This window comes from Vigna radiata, chromosome 11, assembly GCF_000741045.1.
Source record: "Vigna radiata var. radiata cultivar VC1973A chromosome 11, Vradiata_ver6, whole genome shotgun sequence".
Classification (NCBI taxonomy): domain Eukaryota; kingdom Viridiplantae; phylum Streptophyta; class Magnoliopsida; order Fabales; family Fabaceae; genus Vigna; species Vigna radiata.
In genome coordinates this window covers 229,945-250,532 of record NC_028361.1, presented here as the reverse complement: position 1 = coordinate 250,532, position 20,588 = coordinate 229,945, and the positions used below count along the sequence as shown (strand labels likewise).

Here is a 20,588-nt window from a genome sequence, read left to right as displayed (position 1 = left end):
TAAGATGAAAATTGTGGAGATAAATAAATTTAAAATGTTTTATAAGAATTAAACTTTGAAACTTCTATATACATCGATTATTATAATATTAGTCTATTTCAATCAATGCGGATAAATTCAATTACAGTGTAAAACACTTTTTGGGAACATGCAAACAAAACGTAATTGAGTTTGTTACCCACTCTTTTAAAATTTTTTTTTAATTTAGTTAATATTTTAAAATATAAATTAAAATTACTTAAAGTTTCAAGGAACATGTATGATCAATCCAAATAAATTAGAAAATTGTTTAAAATTTGTAGGAAAACAATCATTCATAAAACAATTTGAAATAACTAAAATGAAGGTATTAGTAATTAAATTTAGATGAAAATGAAGGTATTAAGTTAATTTTATAAAATATAACTTTTGTCTTTGAGATTTAAAGTAAATAAAGAGTTAATTGTGATTTATGATTTTATGAAAATTGAAGTAAATAAAATCTTCCTACTTATAATGAGTTAATTGGGATTTATGACTTTTATGAAAATTGAAGACAGATCAAATTGGAGGCTTTACAATCACATGTTTATCTCTCACAAGTGAAGAGTAGTTTAGTTAATTATTGGTAAAACTCAACCAATGCAACTTGATTCAGTAAGTCAGGATAAACAAGAGTAGGAGCGGAGAAGTTTTTTCACCATTGGTTTCGATAATTAAATTTTATAAATAATCTTACATTATAATTTAAATTAATAATTACAGACTGATATGTTAAAATATGTATTTATGTATTGCAGTATAAACTTTAATTAAAATATGATTTGTATATTTAAAAATATTTATTTACCATGAGTATAATAGTATAAACTATATATTTATAATATATTTTGCCTACTAAAATGGTAATTAGCTTAATTTTAAATAAATTAAAAGATATAAAAGAAAAGAAAATTAAAAGAATTATCATAAGAAATAATAATTAAATGTCATTGACCAAGTTGGAAAGAAATAAAGTGTATGTAAACAGAATAGGTTTTGGTCAAAGTAGGATGAGGATGAAGGTGAAGAGATCTGAATTGGCAAGCATGAATCTCTGGTGAGTGTTTGTGTGGTTGGTGATGGGTGAAGAGGCCACCAAATCGAATCCGAAGCTAACCCTGTTGCCTCTCATAGCTCTGATATTCTATGAAGTATCAGGTGGTCCTTTTGGAGTAGAAGATTCCGTGAGGGGAGGGGGTGGTCCTCTTTTCGCGTTAATCGGATTCTTCGTTTTCCCTTTAATCTGGAGTATACCAGAAGCTCTTGTTACGGCTGAACTTGCCACCACCTTCCCTCAAAACGGTGGATATGTTATCTGGATTTCCTCAGCCTTTGGACCATTTTGGGGCTTTCAGGAAGGCTTTTGGAAATGGTTCAGCGGGGTCATGGACAATGCTCTTTACCCTGTTTTGTTCCTCGATTACATAAAGCAATCTTTGCCTCTCTTTGACCGATTCACTGCCCGAATCCCTGCTCTCTTAGTCATCACATTTTCACTAACTTACTTCAATTACCGTGGCCTTCACATTGTTGGCTTTTCTGCTGTTTTGCTTGCGCTGTTCTCACTTTCCCCATTTCTCATAATGGCCCTTCTTTCCATTCCATTAATAAGACCACGGCGGTGGCTTGCTGTAGATTTTGGCAAGGTGGAGTGGGGAAGATACTTCAATAGTATGTTCTGGAATTTAAACTACTGGGATAAGGCAAGTACCCTTGCAGGGGAGGTTGAAAATCCAAGCAAAACGTTCCCAAAAGCACTTTTTGGAGGACTAGTCTTGGTGGTTTCCTCATATTTGATCCCACTCCTTGCGGGAACAGGTGCTTTGGAGTCCTCGCCTAGTGAGTGGGCAGATGGCTATTTTGCACAGGTGGGGATGTTCATTGGTGGTTCTTGGCTCAAACTCTGGATTCAACTGGCTGCTGCTATGTCTAACCTCGGCTTGTTTGAAGCAGAAATGAGCAGTGATGCTTTTCAACTTCAAGGGATGAGCAAAATGGGAATGCTTCCAGCTGTATTTGCTTCAAGGTCAGATTTTTTCTTCTTCTCATGCCTTCCCCTAATAGTAGTACACCAATTTACTCACCCCATTGTGCACTTAATTGAAAGCTAGACTAAAACTTTCAACATTCACATGAATTGTGAAAAATAACATTGATATTGTACTATCTACCTTCTAGGTCTAAGTATGGAACGCCCACGGTTAGCATTTTGTTCTCTGCCACTGGAGTTATCTTCCTGTCGTGGATGAGCTTTCAGGAAATCATAGAGTCCCTCAATTTCTTATATGCCGTAGGAATGCTTCTCGAGTTTGCAGCTTTTATTACTTTGAGATTGAACAAGCCAAATCTTTACAGACCTTACAGAGTTCCGTTGCCAACATTTTGGGCGGCTATGTTATGTTTGCCTCCAGCTTTATTGCTTATTCTTGTAATGTGTTTGGCTTCTTCGAGAACTTTCTTTGTGGGTGGAGCTGTAATTCTTCTGGGGTTCATCCTGTACCCTATCTTAGTTCAATCCAAAAATAAAAACTGGATTCTGTTTGAAGAAGACTCAGCTACCTTGCATTCCTCTGGCTGGCAGCAATGCCACTCAGTTGTTTCAGAACAGACTGACCTCGACCAAGAAAATAAGGGTGTTGAGCTTGTCACCTCACCATTTGCTAGTGGGGAAGAAGAGTTGTGTTTAGTGCAAAGCGATTCGAAAGTCTAAACCAACATGGCTGGAAACTTAAGCATACGATGTGTCTCGCAGCCTTGGACACTGCCGAGGTAGCAAGAACAGGGGCGTGGTTTTCTGTTATACCATGGCTTGTTAATTCCAATAAGCTGAGAAAAACGAACATTAAAGAGCAGAGGTAGGAATAAGGGATAGCTGAATCTTTGTGTTGTATCTTATTTATCAGTTAGGATAGCCATCAACTATACACAGAATTATAGCTATTTTCAACCGTTGAAAATACTTAGTTATACTGAGGGATTTGATTTGGATTCAGTTTTACCAGAACTTGTTTCCAATGGATCTACTCAATGTCTCAATTATTCATTACCACATGTTCAGAGCTTGAGTTTGTACCTTAATCATCTCGAAGAAGTGGTGGAGGTCTCACACGTTACATTTGCAGAAGCAGACGTTTACTAGTTTCATTTATTTTAAAAAAAAAATTATACAGTTTTTATTTGAATAAGTCATTATTTGAATAAGTCATTATTTAAATAAGTTAATATAATGAGTATTGATTAAAGTTAATTTATGAATCTATCCTTTTTTTTATTTCTCAATTTATTGTCAAATTAGTTTTCTTTGCAATTTTCATTGTGTATTATAACAAGTTAACCTAATTACTGTATTGTGAGTTAGAAATTTTGTAATCTAATTCACTAAAAATTGACTAATAATTTAAGATATTGTTGTTGATTATCTTATTAATTTAAGATATTAAATGTTTGAGATTATTCATTGAAAATATTTAAAAAGAAATCATTAATCATATTTATGATATTGTTGTTGATAATCTTATTAGTTTAACAATGATAGATATAGTAATAAACATTTTTTTTCTTCATGGAGGAACAGTAATAAAAAACATTTTACACAATTATATATTATATATGAATGAATAATGTAAGAAGTGTTTCAGTCTTTAAACGATGTATTTATAGAGTCTGATGTTACTCCTAAATATATTTCATTTAATGTTATTCCTAAATTAGAACATTTGTAGAATAAATTTGACAATTAAAAAAAAAATAATGTGATGAAAAGATGACAAAAAAAATATCATTATACTATTATTTAATTAATTCGTATATTTAAAATAGATTAATTATAAGCTTTTTTTTTTGTAAAAAAGTTATTAAAAAGATTTTTTCTTTATATGAACTTTTTTATTAGTATATGTTTAACACATTCGAGTATGATGCGACATATTTAAATTTGTGCTATCATACATTTCTGGTACTAATTGTTGCCTAAATAAAGCTTATTGCTGAAGTTTACACGGCAGTGTTCGTCTCAGCTGTCTCAAAACTGAAAACAAAGAAAGATAAATGTATATAGTAAACCTGACTGTAGGAAGAAATGTATCATTACCAAAGACTAATTTAGTATGGTAATTATATCATGATAAAATTTATCTTTAAAAATTCATTACAATCAAATTAATATAGTAATTATTATGTTAGGCATGCTTATGATCCTTGTTAAGAATTGTAATGGTTACTATACCGTAATGTTTTGGGAATGTTGCCATCTACACCACGGATGTGATTTCCAGATACGTTACTGCGAAATTGAGGTTTGAAATTTGTTGATAAAGCAATGATAAAATGAAAAAGTGAAATTGATTTTGGATTTTCCAGCACACAGAAAGAGAATCTTACAGAACTTGGAGATGAAGATCAATGACCTCTTTTGGGACTGATCCTGTCAACTTGTTGTTTTGTAGCCATTTATATACATGAAAGCAGAATGAAGGGCAAAATAGAACACAATTCAGACATCATTTGATTTGATAATTAAGGTTAAGTTTTTGAGCATCCAACGTAAACATTACAGAAATTTAAGTGATTTCAAGTTGCCAAATGACACTGGAATGTTCCCTTCCAATTGGTTATCAGACAAATCAATACTTCTAAGGTTGCCCAAAACGTGGTCGGGATCAGAAAGACCTTTTCTGAAAGCATAGAGAGCGTCACCTGCAGATAAAAGTATACTCGAAAGCATAATCTGAAAGTGATGTTTGTTTTAATTATCCAACGAAAATTGCGAAAAGAACTAATGAATAGAGATATTTTACCTTCAGAGTTTGAGAGCGATGACAGAGGAAGCTGGAGAAGAAGAAATAACACAGATAGAAAAACCAAACCAGACATTTTTCCTATGTGTGACTGCATAACCTCGATGATTCACTTTCTATGTATATTTAGAGATGATTTGCTGCTATATATGTATGTTATTAATTAAAAACATGTAAATAAAAGACTACTATACTTAATATAATCAAGTCCTAATTAATTATAAGACTTTTTTTCATGTAGTACTTTCTATGTACTTATAGTTACAATATTTTTCTTCCATTAAATATTATAAGACTATTGTTTTTACTAATGAATACTGATAAAATATTTTAAAGGTCATTAATGCAGATATAGTTTTGTTTATGTTTCAATATAAAAGCTGTTTGACTTCTTTCACCAAAGTCAAAGAAACTATTTAATTTTTATTTTTAATACAATCTTGAATACGTTATATGTTATAACTTTTCATTTTTCTCTCTTTAAATAATTTTCCATCCATAATAAAAATGGAAATAAGAGTATAATTGGAAAAAAAAAAAGTTTACACTGTCTTAAAATTTAAAAAACAATAAATGAAAAGGAACAATTTTTCTTTAATAGATAACTATTATGTATACAGACAGAGGAAGTATAATACCTCTTTCTTTCTCTGGACTCAAATATAAAAAAAAATGTTAACTTTTTCTATTTTTAATTTAATTTTAAATAAGTTATAAATTATATTTTTTTAGTTTTCTCTCTCCAAATAATATTAAATACTAAAATATAAATAAGCCATATTTGGAAAAATAATTTTGTTATCCTAATTTAAAAAGTGCAGATAAAAAGAAATAAATTTCACTGCTATTAAATGAGAACAGAGGAACACTCTTTGAATATTAATTATTATTTACATAATAAATATATAAAAATTGAATTTTGTTAAATAAAACAAGTTGGAATGGGTAGAAAGTTAAAATAATAAACAAAGAAATAGATTGAAAACTTTACTATTTTAGCATTACTAACTTTTACGAAAATTATTTATTTATTTCCTTAGTTGTAGAGAAAAGAATGTGGCAGTTGGTTTCAAAATTGATTGAAATTTGAAAACTACAGAGTTACAAAACTTACTGGACCAATAATATGTTATTTCACACATAAAATGTTTTTTACACCTATTTAACGATATGTTTCATCAACATTATTTTTTATAAATATAAAAATTCACTTTTATTACTATCATTTTATCCCTCTAATGAGTTAGCAAATAGCAGTTATTGATGTCAAATAATATTTTTTCAAACTTATTTTCATAACCAGAAGATGAAAGGAAAGCTCTTTTGTACTTTTTAAAATGTCACAAGTATCAACGTATCATTTTACTGGTACTGTACAGGTACAGTATCATATCATTTACTCTGTTGCTTTTGGGGGAGATGATTGGAAGAAGATTGAATGAAACAATTTCAGAGCTGTGCAGAAATAGCATTGCTGATCGAGAACTTGCCGGAATCGGAGGGAGAAAAACATAAATATAAGCCAAAACCCAGACAGACAGTTATGGTTTTAATATGTTTTGCACTTCAGACAGACAGCACTCGTATCTGCAGGAATGGTCCATGACAGGGCTCCCAAAACAGAAAACATAATACTGTTGTTTTTTTTTTTTTTTTGGCTAAGGACGCACTCCACTACAAATCAAACACGAAATAATGTTACAAAGTGAACCTATATACCAAAAGCATTGCTTTCACGAGTTATTTTTCTCGATGGAGGTTGCCATTTAGTTAATTCTACATGGTATTGACATTCAAAACCCTACCACTCCTCTTACTATTCCTAAATTTCCATCTTTCTACACCAACCCCACCTGCAAGCATCGATGCGGAGACATACTGCTTCCTTTTCCTGCAGATAAACCCCATTAAAGGATCACCGTCATTTAGATCTACAAGCGGTGAATCCCAACTCATACTTGATATTATATAACATATGAAACAAGGAGGAAGAAGGGACTAAGGGCATCTTAAAACAAGAGGTCAAGAAACACTCAAGTTCCAGTATAGCAGAATCATGAAAAAACTTATGGCCACATTTTAACTATTCTCTCAAGTAACCTATTTTCCTCCTCCTTGGAAACATGTGGGTCAAGATTACGAAGGCTTTTAACAAAACTGTTGGCCTCATCCCGACGGTCGAGCTTACAATACCAATCAACAATGGAGTTATAAGTATTCTGGTCTGGTTTACATCCCTGCTTGATCATGTATCGAACTACATCAATAGCTTCAGCAAACATCGAGTCGCCCGCATAAGTTGCAATAAATGTGTTGTAAGTTACAACGTCAGGAATAAGTGCAGAGTCTTTCATTTCAGAAAATATTCGCGAAGCCTCCTTCATCCTACCATTTCTGCAATATGCATAAATAACAGTATTGTATGAAATTCTATCAGGTTTCGTACCTTTCTCAAGAACTTCCCTCAAGATTTCTTCTGATTTTTGAAAGTTTTCAGAACGGCTGTACATATACATTAAACTATTATATGTAGTCAAACTCGGAGAAAATCCCCTGTCATGCATGAAGTTCAAAATCTCGTTGGCTTTGGCCACCATCTGCTTCCTCCCATATATCGAAAGCATTGCATTGAGAGTAGTAATGTCAAGCGAAATTCCTCTTCTCCTTAATTCCAAAAAGGCACGTTCTGTATCCATCAGGAGATCACTCTTGCTGTTTACTAGAACAAGGGTCTTCAGAAGAACCGGATGTGTTTCAATAGAGCCGGAGTATATATCCTCCGCAAGAGCATTCATCCTGTCAATCTCCTTACCATTGGCATAAGCATGAAGCAAAGAAGAATACGACATCTCATTAGGTTTACACCGTCCGTCCTTCATTTCAGCAAGGACTTTCTCAGATTGTTCCCAGAGCCCTCCTCGGGCCAATGCTGCTAAAACAGCATTGTAGGTAGAAAGATCCGGCACCACTCCAGCTTCGAGCATGCTCTTGTAAACGGCCATTGCCTGGTCAAAGGAACCACACCTGCTGTAGGCACTAATCAGAGTGTTGAAAGTATCCCTCTCGGGCACAAAGCCAGCTCTCTTCATTTCTTTAAATATTCCAGACACCTGGGAGTGCATTCCATTTTGTCCAAACACGGCCAGAAGGGTGTTCCAAGTAACAATATCAGGGGAGCAATTGTACACCTTGATCTCGTCAAAAACTTTCATCATTTCGGCAAACTTTCCTCGGTTGCCATGCATCTTAATAAGGGCATTGAAGGTACAAATATTAGGCTTGCATCCCACGGATCCCATCTCTTCAAAAACTTGGATGGCAAGCTCGTCTTTTCCGGCCTTCTCAAATCCGGACAAAAGGGTGGTGTAGGTAAAGACGTCAGGCTGAATCCCCTTGTCCAGCATTTGGGTTTTAAGCTGGAGTGCCTCCTCCAACAAACCACCTTTAGCACAAGCAGATATCAGGGAATTGTAAGTAACAACAGTGGGAGAAAAGGCATTGGCTTCCATCTCTCTGAGGACCTGCATAGCCTCTTTGGGGCGTCTGGACTTGCCAAAAACATCCAATAAGGCATTATAGGTAACCTTGTCAGGGGTGAAACCCTCCAGCTTCATCTGCTCAAAGAGGTGAACAGCTTCTTCGTAGAGAGAACCGCGGCGACAGCAACTAATAAGCGTATTGTAAGTGTAGAGATCGGGGGCAATCCCGCGAGACTTCATGGAGTCAACGAGGGCAGTGACGTTAGACCAAGGCATGCCCATTTTGCCGTACACATTGAGAACGACGTTGTATGTGATGAGAGTGGGATTGCAGCCGTCTTGTTGCATCTTGTTGAAGAGGTTGACGGCATCCCTGTACCTGCCACTACTGGAGTACGCATTTATCAAACAGGTGTAGGCATAGACATCAATGAGAACGCCGTCGTTTTGAAGAGCCAGGAGTAGGGAAGCCGCGGATGAGACCCGCCCCGCTTTTCCGAGAATTTTGAAGATGACAGTGATTGCAGAAGTGGTAAAAAGCGGAACGGAATGGTGAGTGGTTCGAACCCATTGGAAGACGGCGAAGGCAAGTTCGCATTTGTTGTTAAAGCCTAAAGCCTTGATTATCCCCAATATATCGGAAGCGGGATTTGGTTGGTCCAGAAGAGGACGCAGAATATTATCTAAGTGAGTGGAAACGGAATTGGAATTGGTATTGGAATCGGAACGAATTAAGGTGCGGAGAATTTGCTGACCTGAAGAAGAAAGGCCGTGAGGAGACCATGGCTTGCCGCGGTTGGGGTCGAAGGACTTCCCCAGAGCGACGCGGTGTCGGGGACGAGAACTGGAACCGGTATTCAGGTCATGGATAAGGGTGGTCATTGGCGGTGCAGCAGTTGGAGTAGGGGCAGGGGTAGGGCTGGGGCCAGGGGTCATCACTCCAACAGAATTGGGTTTGGAAGAAAGGGGCGACGGTGACGATGACGGTGACTGTGACGGGGGCGGTGGGTTTGGGAGGAGCAGAGGAAGAGCCACCTTTTCTACCATCCCCATCCTCTTGCTTCTTGTGATGCTGTGTGTGGAATTGGCATTCGAAGCTCCGATATTTTATGCCAAAGTTTTCCTCAACACGTGTCCCGCGTAGCTTCACCAATTTTCAGTGAAATCCAAAAATGGATTCAAACTCATACCATATCTACCCGCCTAGTAATGCAACCAGGCCCAACTCCAACCTCATACATTACACCTTAATTTCCCAACCTTAATCCAAACAACAAATGAAAAAAAGATGTTTTCCACATTTCTAACCACTATTATAATATTAAAATGATTTTTTACCATAATTAATAAGAGGATATTTCAAGTTAGCAACCTCTTATTTTTTTCATCATTGGGTGATACAAAGGAAAACAAACACAAGACCGCACCCTTACAGAACAGACCACAATTGCATTGGATTAGCAATTAACTAAGGTCTTAACGTGGGTTGAAGAGAAGACAAAGTAAGACAAGAAGTTCGGCCTTATGCCCCCCCATTTCAAGCCCGTAAGCAGCCTCTTTAAACCTTCTTATACAAACTTTAGAATATTAATCGGAATAATCGGAGATCTACTATGTGCGGAATTAATTAATCTGTATGCCTTATGTTACCGTTGGAAAAAAAAGAAAAACTTCATAGCAATAATCTATATGCCTACCATGTTTAGATTTCTATGTCAGAGCTAGTATATCTAAAAATGACAAAAAATAGTTATAGCCGTTTATTTTCCGTTTTGAATATCAGAAAGAGCAGTCATATTGTGAAATGTACCACTTTGAGTTTTCGCTTTAGCTATTTGTAACTTGTCATGCCCATTAAGTGGATAATGTTACCCCCGAACATAAAAATTATGGTTTAAGTTCACCGATGCAACTGTGTTTATTAGTAGTGAGAGTGACTAATCATGTAAATCTGTGCAATATATGAAGACCTTACCAACAACAGATTGAGACACAGGAGGAACCATTCAAAATGAAATTATCTGTCTTTCAGTATTCCAATTTAAAAAGCGTAAGGGTCACCCTTCTCGAACTCACATTTTGACCATTCTATGTTTGTTGCATCATTAACATCGTTATCATAATAAAATAAGCACCAGAATAGGTTACAGTGCACCATGGTAAAGAAAAGGAAGGTTGCTAACAATGAAATTGCACTAGTTCAGAACTCGGGATTAACACTGCCACCCTTCTTCTACTCACCCTGTTCATAACGTATCGGCGATCCTACCTTAAACCAAAAGGTAATAGCAATTTAATCATCCCATTAATTCTCCGGTGCATTCATCTTTCAACGCTGTGAATGTGGCTAAACACTTCTAAATAAGCACAGGGGAATAGCAGAATAATAAGCAGAACTTAGAAGCATAACATTTAAGATATCAAATAGAAACCTAATAGTGAAATAGAAACCTAATAGTTAACCACTAACGCTCGCTGAAGAGACTACACCAATCAAAACGAACTCTTCAACAATGCAGGTTCTGCATTTCAAGTGCAAAAAAAAAAAAGCTACTTTGTCGCAGGACAAAATACTCCCAAATATAACTGTTGAATACACCAACGGTCGACCTTCATACAAGAACTTAAACTTCAGTTTTAAGGAAGTGAGGGCTAATCAAGCGAGCAACCTCTAGCATACCAACTCGATCTCTCTCTTCAAATATCTTCTTCAGCTTCTCATCACAAATTATAGTCCTCTTGTCTTCAGGGTCCTATCAGAATTACACAAACGGTTCAGTTAAAACTATGTGTTGCTTAATGTATTTTTGGAATGCGACATAGAAACAGAATAACATAATATATCAAAATAACGCAGCACCAAACCAAAGAACACGAGGTAAAACTTGGAAATACATGGATGAGAAAGAAGTATGAAGAAATTGAGAAGGCCCATGTAGAATAAATATATTAAAGGCAAAACATAACGAGTAAAGAGATTGGTATGGAAATGAAAAGTCAAAATCCCCATTAAAAAAAGAATGAAGCAAACCCTAAAAGAAGAGAAAAAAAATTGACGGTGAAGAATAGCAGAGAATAGATTAGGTATTTGGAAAAGGAGGGAAGATGGGGACCTGAAGATTGTTGGCCTTGATATAAGCCCAAATGAGTTTGAGGGCTTGGGTTCTGGAAATCTGTTGAGCGCCGACGAGGGCTGCCATTTCAGGGGTGACATCACGGGGTTTCATGATGCCACGGATTTTGCGGGTTCCTTGGTCGGACTGAGAGACCTTGCAAGAGATAACGGTTCGAACCATGCGCAGTGGAGAAGCAGAAGCAGAACGCGAAGGCCTCGTGAAGCTCAGCGTGTGGGCCTCTGGAAGGAGAACGGAGGAAGACAAGAGCCCGAAAGACAGAGACATAGCCACAGCCATAGCCACACTATCTACCCACACACAAACACAGAAACCAACAAGATAATACACTCTCACACTTTCTATACTTCTTCTCCTTCGCCAATATCTCCTTCGATTTACCAAAATACCCTCCCGTTTCAAATTTTTACAAACAATTTATATATTTATTATATTTTATATATTAATACATACAGAATTCAACGGTAAACCGTTGCAATATTTTAAATAAGTAATGAAAAAAATTAATTAGAAAAATTCACAATTTTGTACTTCAAATTAGAAAAAGAAGATAGAAAACCCTAAACTTTTTTAAGAAAAATAGCTTCTTCTGTTTCCTCACAGACCCCGCCCAAGAGAAATGGCCTCAGCCCAGACGAAATCCACTTTGGTCCAACAACTTGGTAGATAATTTACTTACCACACCTTCGAAATTTCTCCTGCACTGCCTCCTTTAGGAAATAAATCTTTTAAGATCATTTTGAATGAAGTGCAGGAAATAATTATAGGTACACAACCCAATTCCCAACTGGGCATTGGTTGGGTAGTGAGAAGAAGCCCAACAGGTTTTCGAGGGCTTCGGTATCCAGGCAGTTTCTTCCTGCACTTCGTATGTTTTTTCTTCCACGTTCATAAAATAAATTTCACATTTTATTTTTTTTAATTGTATAATCTAAAAGACAAAAATTACATTCAGATTATCTGGAAGCTTTTCGAATTTTATAGTTCAAAAAGTAAACATGAGTTTGACTTCTAGATTATACAATTTAAAATTAAAAAAAAATCGAAAGTTATTTTTAACTTCTAAATTATATAAATCGAAATTCTCTTATATGAAATGCTGAAAAGAAAAAGATACGGAGGTGCAGAAAGAATCTGCTGATTTTTATTTTCACCTTTTGGTTTTACGAAAATAAGTTTTTCATTGAATTTTTATTTTATACTACTGTGGATTCATTATATTGTGGTTGAATAGTTTAGTAAATTTATTAATAATATTTACAAACTATATGAATAAATTGATTAATAATAAAAGACATAGTATTTTTTAATTAATATTAATTATTTAAAAGTTTAATTAAAATTTTCAATAATAATTGAAAAGACCAAGTCAGAATTAATCTATATGAAAAATAGAATTTTGATTTTATTAAATGTAGCGACAATTGAAAACAAAATCCTTAAGAAACGAAAACCATTATGAAAATATTTAATTAAAAAAACTATTCAAGAAAAGAAAAAGTACTCACACTTGCTATTTTGGTAAAAAAAAAATTATAATTACAATACTTTAATCACTTTATAAATAAATATATAAAACAACAAAACAGTATAATTACTTATAGAACATTAATAAACTCTTTACAAATAAATAAACATCAGAGAAAAAATATATATCAATTACGCTATCATAGGTTATTTATCGTGGGTGTTCAGTTAATAAGGTAATTCAATTCAATTTATTTTTAAAAAAATCTAAAAGATTCGAATATAATTTAATCTATTATGGGTTTGTCAATTAAAGGGATTGATTTATTAATTCATTTAATTATAATTTTTTTTATTAAATCTTAAAAAAATTTATAATTAAAATTTAATAAAATTCAATTTAAATACAATTCAAAATAATATTAAATTTCAGATACAATCTAAAGTATAAAATAAAAATATAATACAATTTAAAATAATGTTAAACTCTAAATACTATCTAAAAATATAAAAATACAAAACAAATTATTATCTAACATAAAATCATCATTATCATTTATTCATCTACCAATGAATCAATTAATCAACTTAACTCACTACATATTTAATTTGGACGAGGCGAATATTTAGGGGACTGGGTTCAATTTTAATCCGAGTTGCAACGAATTGGCCTGCAAAGATAATTTTGAATTGTTTTAATTTTTCTTTGAAACAATAACTATAAAAACGACATCTTTATGCATATTATTTATCGAAAGTTCTGAGTTCTTGTACCAGAGTGTTACAGGAGTTTAGAAGCTTAACTTGCGATGTGGAAGGTGAGTGCTTGAATGCACAATGATTAGTTCCTCAATCATTGTCTGTAAATTGAAGCAATCTCCGAAAAGCGACATGGTAATCTGGAAATAGGATAAATAAAGAGCAGAAGAGTGTGAAGGTTGGTTAGTTGAAGGGCGTTGCTTAACGAGGAGGATGATTGATGTAGGAAAATATAGGAGCTAACAAAAGGACCACCTTATTCTGCACTAGAAAGAGAGGGTGGTTGTACTAAGCAAATATGAGTTGGTTCTTTTGGTAGATACTCCCTTTCTGAAATCAAAGTTCCAACAAACAAAAACTGCTTCCTTCTATATTTCTGTATCTCTATAAATATACATAATTAAGACACCTCAATGTCACATCCAATTCGATTGTTTTCTAAGCAAACTTCTAATCACTTTTCATCGTTAATTAACTTTCTCCATGTTCCTGTTCCTGTTCCTATTCATATCTTTACCCGCTTTGATTCAACGAAAAGCAAACACCACATGTGAATCCAAATAATCATGTTTATTATTGCTCCCCACCATAATTTGGGCTTGTTAACTTATGGTCCATGTTAAGCTATATAATTAATCATCACAACTTATGATCTGTTAATAAGTATACCAAGGCTGTCCTGCATAAACCATTCAAAAATTAATTGTCTGTAACATGTTTGACATAAATACTCTTAAAGAAAAGATTAATATTATAGATGGAGATAGATTAATGGGAGAGAGACATGATGATTGATGAGTATGTGGGGAGGGAGATCCACCTTACCAACCAGTCCTTGGCTTTTCCCACAGCCCTGAACTTGGAGTACAAATCACACATGCTCCCCCATGACCCACACTTAGCCCTTTTTTCCCCATTCATATATTCTTCTCATGCATACTTCCACATGCTTTTCCACCATCATCAATCATCTGCCTTCTTAATACTTCCTTCTCCCACCCCATGCACCACCCTATACACAGATTAGAGACAAACTTAGAATTTCAATGAAAGAAAAAAGACAAAGGAAACCAAATATGAATTGGCAATGCCACTGTGCCCGTGACAATTAACAATAATCAGGTTATCAATTTAATAGACACATGTGCTGAATACTATACATATAAATCATTCTGGTATGATTTCATTGTGTGTTTTTCAGACCAGAATGATTTGCATATACTCTATGATTTAAATTAAGCATATCACTTTTACTGATATTTAATAAATGATCATCGAGATTTTGTTACAGGAAAGCTTTAAATGGTGATATTTGATATGTGGAATACGATGTGGTTTTATTGATGACAGAAGTCTTAAGAGAATTCATCAAATACCAGAGTGTTAACTAGAGGAATACGTAAGCAACATGCAAGCACATTAATTTACTGATATATTGTTGGGAGGTAGTAAAGTAAGTAAGTAAAAAAGGTGGTAAATGAGTTTGAGTGACGGTGTTGATTTGAAATTGAAATCCAAGTTGATTTGAAAAGCTAACGAAAAGAAAAAAAAGGATTGGTTTTGTTGAAGATGTAAATGTTGACATGCTTAGGTGAATAAACAGTTGGGTTATAAGTTAAGTTGAGGTAGCACATCGCACTATGATTTTGGTGGTTAGAGCCGTGCTATCATGAGTGGTGGTGGGTCTGGCTACTCATGCTGAGATGTGTGCGTTTGGTTGCGTTTAGATCCAAACTTACCGAAGACTCTGCCTATATAACCTCTCCTCTGCTTCGCTCTCATACTCAAACTGCCACCACTTCCGCCGGTTCACCACACAAGAACAAAACATGGAGCAACATTTCGTTTTTTTCGTTGCCTTGATATGCACCATAGTTGCCGGCGTTGTTGGCCAGGCTCCATCCACCTCCCCAACCACCTCTCCTGCGCCTCCCACCCCCACCACTCCCCAGGCCTCCCCACCTCCCCTCCAGTCTTCTCCGCCTCCCGCTCAGTCCTCTCCGCCGCCTCTTCAGTCTTCGCCTCCTCCTGCTCAGTCTCCACCACCGGCTGCCACACCCCCACCTGTCAGTTCTCCTCCTCCGGCCTCTCCACCGCCTGCCTCCCCTCCTCCGGCCTCTCCACCACCCGCATCCCCTCCCCCGGCAACTCCACCCCCGGCCTCTCCCCCTCCATTTTCACCACCTCCTGCCACTCCCCCACCAGCCACCCCTCCACCGGCAACACCTCCGCCAGCAGTTCCTCCGCCGGCATTGACCCCAGCACCTCTCTCCTCTCCACCAGCCACATCTCCAGCTCCCGCTCCTGCCAGTCTGCTTTCCCCGTCTCTCTCTCCTTCCTTGGCTCCCGGTCCCAGCCTCTCCACCATCTCTCCCTCCGGTGATGATGTAAGTTCTTCACTCCTCTCTTTCTTTCCAATCTCATTACATCTTTCTCGTTTTTCATTAACAGAATCAATTCACTCCATTATGTCCATTTGCAATACACATGTATTCAGTCTAAAATATTTGAATGATGTTAATTTGTGGCATTGCAGAGTGGGGCGGAAAAGTTGTTGTCCTTTAAGAAGATGATTAGGAGCATAGTATTGGCATGCGCTTTGCTGTCCATGATGTTCTAGAGATCTCTGTCTTCGGACCCAATTCATGTTTTTTTGCTATTAATTACCTTCTATATATTATTTTGTACGTGTATGTGATATGGGACTCTATTACTGTATTTGAATTATATACATTGCTTGCATTCTTGGGAGATTTCAGAGGAGGTTTTGTATTTGAGGGCAGTTATTCTGTATTCCACTATTATTAGTTTATGTGGCTCACTATCTTCTTCCATCTCTTCATTCTTTTTTATCAACTATAGTACTCCTATTTTGCATACTTTATCATATTCTATTCCCACTCTACATACGTCACATTATGAATATATCAACAAGAAAACCAAACACCATTCAAGATCGAAAAGTTAACATCCACCAAAAGTTTGTTTCATAGGCGAAATAGAAACTATCAATAACAATATCCAAAGTTATAACTACAAACAAAACTCACTTCATTGATTGTTCCCTTGGGGAATTCTCATAATAGTCTGGCTCGCATAAGTAAGCTTCTGAAACAAACTATGAAGAGTTCAAAAAAACACTAACAAAAGTTTCATCGATGCATCAAGCAGAAGAGCCATCCTCTTTTTATATATGCCTTTGTTCATAGTTCTTGCGTCTTTGGACAAAGGTCAGAACCCGTTTCCCATAAGGATGGGTGTGCAGATATGGATAATTCAACAAAATTATAGTTGAAAGCATTTTATAAACACTGCCCTGCAAATAAATAACAGACCCTTAGTTAATGCATTCAACCATATTTTAAAGAAATGGTCCACTGATACGAAAAAGGTAAGTGTTAAGCTCTGTGTAACCTTGCAATTTTGCAGCGCTCTTTGAACAACATAATTCCCATAAGGATCCTGTATAATCCTCAAAAAATTTTGAGTGTACATTAACTCCTGAATAATATTAGCTGCATCCTTCTCTTCTGAGAATTCTAAGAGGTGTTCCACCACATTGCTAGCATGCTTGTTCGTAGATAATTGAGCATACCTACCTTGAAGTTGTAACATGATCTCTGCATTTACACTAGGTATCTTCATTTTAGCAACGTACTGCACAGCATAATTTCTGTAAAAAAATAAATAGTTAAGTTTAAACTGAATGAAGTACGACAAAAAAAAAATTACAATTTTTAACACTTTCTCTTGACTAAAATAATTACAATTTTTAACACTTTTTCTTGACTAAAATGTATTATAAATATCGTTTTCCACTTCTGACTTGATAAATCTCCTCTTTGATTCTATAGACTTCATTCCATCTTAATTAGTAGTGAAGTGTGTTATAGAAAGAGTGTGTTATCATCACTTCTAAAATTGCAATTCATGCATAATATACTCCTTAGTTCACTTTTTCCAGCACAATATATTGTTTTTTTAAAATAATACAATCAAAAAGAGATTCATATTAAATGTGAAGTAAGACTTACAAAAAACTAGGAGCCTTGATATATTTTAACTAATAATGAAGCGTTAAAAGAATATATTTCTAAAAAGAAAAAAGGAAGATAAAGAATTGGAAATAAACCCAAAAGGATGTTCAGTAAGGAGTGAAGCATGTGAGACTATTTCTTGAATCAGCCGCTTCATAGTATTGTCTTTTGCATGATGAAGGCATTTTTGAAGGGTAGAACATCCACTTTTGTCTGTTGCAATTTCCACACAGTTCTCTGCTACTTCGTCTATAATAAACTGAGAGGAAGATTTTCAAATGAGAATATATTTATATATTCATATTCACAACCTGGGAAAGATCATAAACATTGTAATACGAGACAACCCTAAACAAGCTAAGTAATAGTAACACTGATAAGGTCTTAAATAGAAAGAAGTTAATATATTTTGAATGATTCAGTAGATAGAAATCGAATTAAGTATTGACGATAATGGACCAATTTGATTTTCACAGGTCTTATTGTGATCATTTTTTATAGGAGCTTAAATGTTTTGAAAGAAAAATTAAAATACACGAAACTAAAGAAATCTTGTAAATGTTCCAGAAAGTTGCATTAAAACTAGTTGTAAATGAGTCTTCAATACTGAACATGACTCTTGCCAAATGCTTTTATTTTCCTTTCCTGAGAAAAGGTATTTCAAGAACAGTGAATTTAGTAAAAGTACTTTGTGGTGAATGAACAAGTTTAAGACAGAGTGTCTAAAGACTACATTAATCTCATGACAGTTAATCTTCTGATAGAGACACAAAATGTTTATTAAATGTGAAAAATATTGTCAATAGAGTATAATATTTATTTTGTGTATTGTGTGGTTGCTGCTCGTTTAAACTATGTTTCTTATTTTCGGTTCTTTATGTTTGTGGGCATATGACAAAGCATCATCACTATTGTAATTGAACCATTTAGTTGGTACCTAATAATGAACATATCAACTTTTTATTTAGAAATTGTTAAATAAATTACAAGAGAAATGAAGGACGCTTTAATACAAATCATATGATTATACTATACAGTAAAAACAATGTGATAGAAATTTGATATTAAGAAGAAGCATGGAGATGACTTACTGTTGTAAGCGCAGGGGAGAAAAGTTTGAGGCAGTGGTGAATGACATGACCACCATTGATATTCTTACTCAATCTCACACAGATCCTCTTCACAGCGAATACAGCAGCAGATATCTGATCTGGAGTCTTCAAATGCTCCAACAACTTCTGGAAGACCAAACTCCTGCAGTGTGTAAGAATTCAGATTCAAAACATTGAAGTTAGAATTAATGTAATAAGAAATTGAAACAGAAGCATAATCTATAGAACAGAGGTACCCATGATTATGCATGCACACTTCCTTAAGCTTGTGCTGGTTTTGAATGACCAAGTGAAGAATCCTGGTCATTTGGTGGACAGTGCTAGCTTGAAAAATAACTAGAATGGAAAGATCGCAATGTTGGTCCATCATTAGGTCACAGATGTGATCCTTGAGTTGGCTGAAGATCTTCTCCATCACCTCTGGTTTCCCCAACTGCTGACGGGGCATTTGTGCGACTGAGATGAACTGCGCCTTCACATCTTGAAGCGTAGAGGAAGTGTGATGCTGAAGGAATTGTGCAGAACAGTGACAGCAGAGTGCAGTGGAGCAATTGGGTGGAATTGATGGAGGGGTGGCGGTGAAGCAGAGCCTGGCCATGGAACACGAGAGAGCATCAACAGAAATGGAATTCTTCCAAAGAGAATCGAAATTGGTGTGACTCTGAATCAAAGAGGAGAAGAAGCCCTCTTTTGGAGTGGACTCAGCTGAATCAACCACATGTTTGATCTCCGGTGGTGGTGGTGGTGGTGACGGATATGGAGAAGATGATGCACTGACACACTTCTCCATGCACAACTATGGACAGAGGAAGACAAAACACAGAACACCACTTCAACTATATCAATTATATATATATATATATATATATATATATATATATATATATATATAATTGTTGTCATGATTTTACAATATAATTTATCATGTAATTAATAATTTTGTCTTTTCTATTTTTTTCAACTTATATTATCATTGTCTTTAATTTTTATATATACATAATTAATTTTTGGATAAAAAGATTGTTCGTGTTCTTAAAAGAACAAATTGTTTTAATACTGTTTTCATAAGCAATCATGTTTTAATTTTTTTTTTAAATCTTTATGTAATTTATACATTTATCGCTTATGAAGGTGAAGAGAGAAAATGAAGACATAAAAATTTGTAAATTTGTTTTATTATAGTCAAGCATTTTCATTGTATTTTTTTTTTTATTTCTCTAAAACAATCTTAAAAGACGGGTAAAAGAAGATTTAGAAAACTATACTTATGTGATAAATGTGCAAATAAGTATATCATCTTAACACCTTCATTAAAGATGAGGGGATTGAAGATGCATACATAGAATAAATTAATTAAATTATTCATAAATAAAAAAATTAATGTATTTAATGTTAGAATTATATTATTAATGTTGGTTCATGCATGAAGCTCTTTTTATCAAATTCAGCAACACTTTAAATAAAAAGAAAAAGCCTTAGGTTACAAAACCAATGAATATTTTCTAATTCAATGTTTTGTGATTGGAAGCAATTAAATACTTACGTTTTACTTTTTAATAAAACTACATTTTTTTATATTTTTATCTTTAATATAATACTTTTTTTCTTGATAAATCTCTCATTTCTTTTAATCACCATTTTATCTAAGATTATATATTGTAAAAAAAATGGTGCATAGTTATTAAGAATTAAAAAATGAAAAACTTTGTTGTATTTCATAATATTTTTCAAAAATATTCTTCAAAAACTAATAAAATGAATTATTAGGAATATCATTTCTCAA

The 20,588-nt window shown here is 34.6% G+C and overlaps 5 protein-coding genes across 9 annotated transcripts; 2 read left to right on the top strand and 3 right to left on the bottom strand.

The window, feature by feature from the left end:
• Positions 1-976: 976 nt before the first annotated feature.
• LOC106776493 (probable polyamine transporter At3g19553) lies at positions 977-3,230 on the top strand. Its single transcript, XM_014663969.2, has 2 exons — positions 977-2,047; positions 2,200-3,230. Exons 1-2 carry the CDS (start codon positions 1,101-1,103, stop codon positions 2,729-2,731), a joined length of 1,479 nt encoding a protein of 492 aa, XP_014519455.1. The 5' UTR covers positions 977-1,100; the 3' UTR covers positions 2,732-3,230.
• A 2,982-nt stretch (positions 3,231-6,212) lies between these two features.
• Positions 6,213-9,511, bottom strand: LOC106777842 (pentatricopeptide repeat-containing protein At5g02860-like). 3 transcript variants are annotated; one of them, XM_022775869.1, is made up of 2 exons: positions 7,264-9,511; positions 6,213-6,708 (listed from the first exon to the last, which is right to left on the bottom strand). In XM_022775869.1, the coding sequence occupies exons 1-2, from the start codon at positions 9,347-9,349 to the stop codon at positions 6,656-6,658; spliced, it is 2,139 nt and encodes a 712-aa protein (XP_022631590.1). In that variant the 5' UTR covers positions 9,350-9,511; the 3' UTR covers positions 6,213-6,655. The 3 variants fall into 3 exon arrangements, with proteins under 3 accessions (XP_022631590.1, XP_022631589.1, XP_014521125.1); XM_022775868.1 differs by having other exon boundaries at positions 6,213-8,979; positions 9,052-9,509; XM_014665639.2 differs by having other exon boundaries at positions 6,213-9,508.
• Positions 9,512-10,672: 1,161 nt separating this feature from the next.
• Positions 10,673-11,754, bottom strand: LOC106777012 (upstream activation factor subunit UAF30). Its single transcript, XM_014664510.2, has 2 exons — positions 11,410-11,754; positions 10,673-11,049 (listed from the first exon to the last, which is right to left on the bottom strand). The coding sequence occupies exons 1-2, from the start codon at positions 11,707-11,709 to the stop codon at positions 10,921-10,923; spliced, it is 429 nt and encodes a 142-aa protein (XP_014519996.1). The 5' UTR covers positions 11,710-11,754; the 3' UTR covers positions 10,673-10,920.
• Positions 11,755-13,447: 1,693 nt separating this feature from the next.
• LOC106776554 (pumilio homolog 12) lies at positions 13,448-19,630 on the bottom strand. 3 transcript variants are annotated; one of them, XR_002665954.1, is made up of 8 exons: positions 19,042-19,630; positions 18,785-18,947; positions 17,789-17,952; positions 17,071-17,329; positions 16,707-16,972; positions 14,477-14,668; positions 13,672-13,796; positions 13,448-13,568 (listed from the first exon to the last, which is right to left on the bottom strand). XR_002665954.1 is itself a non-coding variant. In XM_014664035.2 (5 exons), exons 1-5 carry the CDS (start codon positions 19,593-19,595, stop codon positions 16,844-16,846), a joined length of 1,269 nt encoding a protein of 422 aa, XP_014519521.1. In that variant the 5' UTR covers positions 19,596-19,630; the 3' UTR covers positions 16,582-16,843. The 3 variants fall into 3 exon arrangements, 1 of the variants encoding a protein (XP_014519521.1); XR_002665953.1 differs by lacking the exons at positions 13,448-13,568; positions 13,672-13,796 and having other exon boundaries at positions 14,390-14,668; XM_014664035.2 differs by lacking the exons at positions 13,448-13,568; positions 13,672-13,796; positions 14,477-14,668 and having other exon boundaries at positions 16,582-16,972.
• LOC106777127 (classical arabinogalactan protein 9) lies at positions 15,312-16,490 on the top strand. The gene is made up of 2 exons (XM_014664654.2): positions 15,312-16,043; positions 16,193-16,490. Exons 1-2 carry the CDS (start codon positions 15,486-15,488, stop codon positions 16,274-16,276), a joined length of 642 nt encoding a protein of 213 aa, XP_014520140.1. The 5' UTR covers positions 15,312-15,485; the 3' UTR covers positions 16,277-16,490.
• Positions 19,631-20,588: the final 958 nt, after the last annotated feature.